The sequence below is a fragment of the Solanum pennellii genome, chromosome 1, assembly GCF_001406875.1.
Source record: "Solanum pennellii chromosome 1, SPENNV200".
NCBI lineage: Eukaryota > Viridiplantae > Streptophyta > Magnoliopsida > Solanales > Solanaceae > Solanum > Solanum pennellii.
In genome coordinates, this window is record NC_028637.1 from 101,416,672 (window position 1) to 101,422,671 (window position 6,000).

The following is a 6,000-nucleotide window of genomic DNA, read 5'->3' on the forward strand; positions in this document are numbered from 1 at the left end:
AGGTCATTCTTGAAACTGATTTTGCCTCTCACCAATTCAATAAGTAGCAACTCTTCCTGTCAAAGCTTAGGCAGATGAAACAAATCACACTGCATATTTAGTTTCTGCTAGAATTTAAACCATGGTATTCACTTTAGAAGAAAATAAATTACAATACTACTTGAATAATGTTGAATAGCGAAGCAAGAAATTCTTCTGTACACAAAGCCCCCGCCCCTGATTGCTTCCAGTTTAGTTACAAGACCATTAAGTCCACAACAATTTACTCCCTATCTACTTTCATACAAGGAAAGAACCAAAAAACAAGATACAAATAAAAGATATTAAGAAAGAATAGAACCCTTGAAGGGAGAAGAAAAGTAGTCAATCTCTTCTGACCAACAATATACCAGCAGAAACAGTTCATCCTCCTACTCATTTGATCCCGTAGACTTTCATTATAATGAAAGCTTTGTTATGGCACACTTCTCATGAAAGACCAGAAAGATGTGTCTTTGATGGTTATACTTGATGGCTTCTTCTACTTTCAGACCTTGGATCTGGGTTGTCACTCTTGTCAGTGTCGTAGTTTTGAGAATCACTCTCCCCGTTACCTGCTTGAGATCTTCGTTGCCTTCGATCCTGCATTGGAGAAAATGAAAATGATACTTAAGTTTCTCATTTCCTATGTGAATGAGTTGCTGCATTTCTGTTCTTTCAGCTCTACAATAAGTTGAGCAATTGACAGATGAGATACTTTTGACGATGATATATTAGGCATAGTTATCATTTGGTACCCTCTCTAGCCGATATCAAGATGACACACCAAGAAGCAGCAAATATTAGCTGTGCTCACATGGATGTCTGTTCATCCTACCTTTATTTATCTACACCTCAGGAAACAAGTTAATCTAAAGAATGGTACCAACACACCCACACCCACCCTCCATCAAGTGACAAAGTTCCTACATAAGAAAAGAATGACCAAAAACATAAAGCCATATTCCTAAATTCTAGGAAGCAATGCAGATTGAATAAGAAGAAACTGCTAGTAAGCTTCGCAAAATTAACACATTTGTTCAAACAAAGACAGAATTTATTGGATCTATAACAGGGATCACAGTTAAACAAAATAAGAAGCTTGAGGGTCCAAAACATGGCAAGAGAAGAAAAGAGAGAACACAAACACGGACACCAACCTCTCTTGGTATGGGATATTCCTCTGATTCAAGCATACGAACAACTTGGCTCATCTTTGGTCTCTTGTCAGAATCTGGATCAACACATCTCAGAGCAGTCAGAAGGGCTCTTTTGAGAGCTCTTGTTGGTGGCCTTGTTTCAATATTTGGATCTACTACTTCCTCAGAGCGCCTGCTTCCAACCATCATTTTCAACCAATCGACAAGATTCACCTACAACCGCAAAAGTCTAATACTTTAAGAGTCTGTTTGTAGAGCAAAAACCAGAGTAGGATATTGGTATAAAAAAAGTGGCGAGGGAGATTGAAAAGGACATCAACATAAAAATTTAGAGGCTAAAATGAAAAACGGAGCAAATCCTCCAGTAGAACTCAAGCTCTCGTGAGAATTCTTACCGAGGATGGAAAGATTCAGATGGATTCTCCTAAAATCCATGTCATAATATAAAACTTTGTGGGCCATTGGTAGTGAAAGACCATAAAATTCAAATATTAATCAGTTTCTATTCACCTTTCTGTTGGGCTTGATGGCGTGAGGTATAAGATTACTATTTATTACCAATTAATGGACAGCCGGAAGATATACATACTGACCACACAAAGCACCAGATTAGGACACTAGATAGCTAAGTTGTTATGAATGTTGTCTTGATATGTACAAAATATATTTCATTAAGACATGGTGAAAGGAGATGAAAACCAACCAAATGTTGTCTCGTAAAGAAACTAAGAAATAGCAGCATTACCATTTACCAATACTAGCTTTTTCTTCAGATAATGTAATGAATAGTGAACAAGTAGGCTTTGCATGGGATATTCTCTTAAACTATAATTCAGCAGAAGGCTTAAGTATTGAGCATGTTTTAAGACAAGATCAATCGCTGGAATCAGGTGAGTTGGAATATCCTTCTCAAAGATTCATAGCATGTGAACATTGGTTATGGTACATGATATATCAAGACCAAGTAATCAGGAGAAAATTCAAGGGAAACTAAATAGAAAATGGCAATGAGACAAATATCAGAAAACCAGCAAGGCGAGTATTAAAGAAAGATCTTTTCTGCCATAGATCTGGGCACAATCAGTTTTACAGCTTCTACAATAATGAAGATGCAGATAAGATATTTACATCAGTGTGCTAAATTAGATCTCAAGTTAAGGGACGAAGGATAACAAACCTCTTGGGCAGGACGGCCATAGTCCACAGGATCTCTTCCTGTGATCGATTCTAACAACACTACCCCAAAGCTATAAACATCACTCTTTTCATTCAAGAGACCAGTATTTGCATATTCAGGAGCCACATACCTGTCAAATATTTGTAATGGTGTGAAATGATACAATACTGCTTAACTTCTGTTTCAGCTTTTTATATCTAAAGAGTAAGAAAACATGACACCAGAAGTTGAAGATTGTAAAGTCTAGAAGACCAGAACGTGAAGCAAGTTGGAATGGAATCAAAAGGAGCAGAAGGAAGAAACTAACCCAAAGGTACCCATGACTCGAGTTGTGATATGACTTTTACCAGCACCAAGCAGTTTGGCCAGACCAAAATCAGAGACCTTCGCATTGAAGTCATCATCAATCAATATATTACTTGATTTTATGTCTCGATGAACAACTTTGGGCTCAATATTCTCATGCAAATACGCAAGACTGCAAGAAAAGGTAGCACATCAAGAGATCCGTGTTATTCCAAAATAGATTTAAACATTTAGCTGAATGAGCTTACGCTTTAGCTGTCCCAAGGAGAACCTTCATCCTAGCCTCCCAAGTGAGATACCCGTGGTGTCGCATAGCTCCATGAAGCCACTGTTCTAAATTGCCATTGTTGACATACTCGTAAACCAGCATCCTGAGATCATGAATTAGAACAGAGCATTTTCAAATGCTAAACAAGAAACAACTTAATACTCATTCAATAACTTCACATGCGCATGAAAGTAATTGAACAATCCAAAGCTTCATTTTCGTGTCCGAGAAATGGTATCAGACTATCATGGACTCCCATATAGGGAAATACCTGTGAGTTCCTTCAATGCAGTATCCTAGAAGGCGGACCAAATTTTTGTGACGCACGTGGCCAATGGCTTCAACCTCCACTTGGAACTCTTTCTCAGCTTGGCCTCTGGGACAAAGATCTTAAATTCAAACTCAAGCCGGCAACTAAAACAAAAGGACCAGTAAGGAAAGCATTAAATTTGATTTTATCAACTCACAGATTGTTGAGGAGCTTCTTAATAGCTACAGGTGTTCCATTAATCAAATTCCCCCGGTAGACAATGCCATATCCACCCTCACCAAGAATATTCTCCTTTGAAAACCGGCCTGTTGCAAGCTCAAGATCTCTCAATGTAAACCAGTGGCCCCAACCCAAGTGAGAAAACTCAGGTAATCCGGTTAGAGGAGAAGGAGCAGTTATTGGATGTGAATTATAAGCTTTATACATTGCACTTTTGCATGAACTCCCTTCTTCTCCTGATTGCGATCCACAACCTTCCTTGTCAACATGATGGAAGGAACCTGATTGACTGCTGTTATCTCCATTCTTTTTCCCCATTCCAAGATGAACCAGAACCTTATCTGATTCTTTATCACTGGTTTTGTCATGAATGGTGAGAAGAATTCCGTCTCGTGGAGAAAAATCATTTGTTGATACTTGCTCAACACGAACTTCTTTAATTTCCTTAGAAACTGAAGGTATTTGGCTGACAGGGAGATTGTCTGTACCTCTTCTCGACTTCCTCCGTAAAGTGAGATATAATGTCAACAGTAAGAGGATTACCACAATAAAAATTCCAACAAAAATTCCGATCAATTGCCAGACCTTGAGACCGAAAACAGCAGTTTTTTTGGATAATTCATCGTTTAGACTACCAGCCATATTCTAGGATGTCAAGAGACCTATAAAAATAGTATAAATTGAATGATGATTGGCAACATTACACGAAAAACACACATCTAACACAGTGTAAGTAAAATCAAACCCAATATGTAACTGAAGTTCTAATTGCAACTCCAAGTCAAACAGAAAATATGAGCATTTCCACACACACACTCTTATATTACCAATGAGTAGAGATCAAACCACAAAAAAGCAAACAGCAAATTCATAAACTGGCCCAGTCAACCAAGAGATCAGATAACAAGATCCACTAACAGAGAATGTAAAGCAACACAAACAAATGCCCCTATGAAACCCCTGATGCCAATGTTGCTAAAATAAAACAAGAAATGCAAAAACAATGGAAACACACAGAAGTAAAGTTGATAACTTTAAGAAAGTTCACATTTTTATAATCCCCATACCTTCCTGAGATATTACCCAAAACCAAATCTTCAATGCCCAGATCTCAAGAACTCCATCATCATTAACCAATCCCTACAGATCTTGACCAAGAAAACCCCAAAAAAGACAACGTCAAAATGACCCAATTCCAAGAACACACACAAATAAACCCTCTTCAGAGCAACACAAGTTAAATAGCAAAACTAATATTACAATCTTGTATCTGATTCTTCACAGCATTGAGAGATTCAAGTCCAAATCTAAGCTGAGATGGTGTTTTCTTAGACCACCACCTGCCCCCCTCAACAGTAAACCAGATAACAACAACAAAAGTAGTAAATTTACAAAAGAGAGTAAAGATACATAGAATTGTAATAATGTATATGATTTATTTTTTGTGGACAATTTTTTTAGCATAGAAATATGACAGAGAAAGGAAAGGAAGGATGGAGTTATCAGTGGTAGGTGATGAGGAAATGCCTTACAAACAGTAAAAGGGAAGTCATGGAAGAGGTGGAAGGCAAACTCTTAGTTGGCACCCCCAACCCCTTTTTTTAATTTCTCATGAAGATGACTGATTATCAGAATTCAGAAAGAAAATAAAAAAGAAAACTTTACTGCCATTAACATACTAGTATTAGAAAAATCAAGACAAAATTATTAATAATATAAAACAAGACAAATGTTATTATCATATACTAAAATTCTGATACCATAAGTTTGGCTTTTTTTAGTTTTCTTACCAATCTTGGAAGAAGATAATCCACAGAGGTGATGTATTGTAATAGTGTGTACTAAAAGTAGAGTAACTTTGTACAGTCTTTCTTTCTTTTACTTACCTTTACCTCACTTGTAGGGAGGAAAGGATAGAAAGAAACAAGAAAAAGTTAGAAAGCAAATGACAGTCTTTGTTTTGGATGAGGGGAAGACACAATGTCAGTAACTCACTGACTTGGGGTTTGGGTGGATGACATCCTGGACTCTTGTGGACCAATTCAACAAGTTTTTCTTCAATTTTCAGGTTGTTACTATTCCTGTTTTTCCAATGTCATCTCATTCTTCATTTTCGTATTTTCTTTTTTCTTAAAATCCTCTTATCAAAATTGATCATTCATCAAACTTTATTCATGATATTACATTAGATATGTTGTTATTATTATTATTATTTTATTGCTCATTACACAATGAAAATGTTTTCCATGGAAAATGTTTTCCTGGAAAACAAGTAGATTTTGAACTTATTTTCTCATGTTTAGTTGGTGAGTTGAAAATATTTTCCGAAAATGATTTTTAGTGCTTAATTTATGAATGAAAAATATTTTTGAGAAACATCTTTTATTTTTACTAGAATACAAAATAATTTATGAAATTGAAAATATTTTTTAGAAATAATTTTTTTTTGGGTGGTGGTGATAGGGGGTGGGGGTAGTGGGGGGCAGAGGGAGGGTGTAGCAGTGAAAAAATAAAAATTTGAAGTTTATAGTATTTTTAAAAAACAAAATTAATTTTTTGGGGGATTGGGGATGGGGTGAGG

At 36.4% G+C, this 6,000-nt stretch overlaps 1 protein-coding gene across 3 annotated transcripts; it reads right to left on the bottom strand.

Moving 5' to 3' along the window:
- Positions 1-96: 96 nt before the first annotated feature.
- On the bottom strand, positions 97-5,368 carry LOC107006273 (probable receptor-like protein kinase At5g18500). Of its 3 annotated transcripts, none has more exons than XM_015204875.2 (9): positions 5,210-5,367; positions 4,487-4,567; positions 3,397-4,081; positions 3,201-3,305; positions 2,910-3,032; positions 2,663-2,833; positions 2,356-2,485; positions 1,179-1,391; positions 97-621 (listed from the first exon to the last, which is right to left on the bottom strand). In XM_015204875.2, exons 3-9 carry the CDS (start codon positions 4,059-4,061, stop codon positions 502-504), a joined length of 1,527 nt encoding a protein of 508 aa, XP_015060361.1. In that variant the 5' UTR covers positions 4,062-4,081; positions 4,487-4,567; positions 5,210-5,367; the 3' UTR covers positions 97-501. The 3 variants fall into 3 exon arrangements, with proteins under 3 accessions (XP_015060361.1, XP_015060358.1, XP_015060362.1); XM_015204872.2 differs by lacking the exon at positions 5,210-5,367 and adding an exon at positions 4,680-5,110; XM_015204876.2 differs by lacking the exon at positions 4,487-4,567 and having other exon boundaries at positions 5,210-5,368.
- Between the last annotated feature and the right edge of the window lie 632 nt (positions 5,369-6,000).

Coding starts and splice junctions, on each gene's coding strand:
- LOC107006273 (XM_015204876.2), bottom strand. CDS start 4,061: ATGGCTGGTAGTCTAAACGATGAATTATCCAAAAAAACTGCTGTTTTC. Junction 3,033..3,200: donor TGCATTGAAGGAACTCACAG/GTATTTCCCTAT, acceptor TCATGATCTCAG/GATGCTGGTTTACGAGTATG. Junction 2,486..2,662: donor CGAGTCATGGGTACCTTTGG/GTTAGTTTCTTC, acceptor AATATTTGACAG/GTATGTGGCTCCTGAATATG.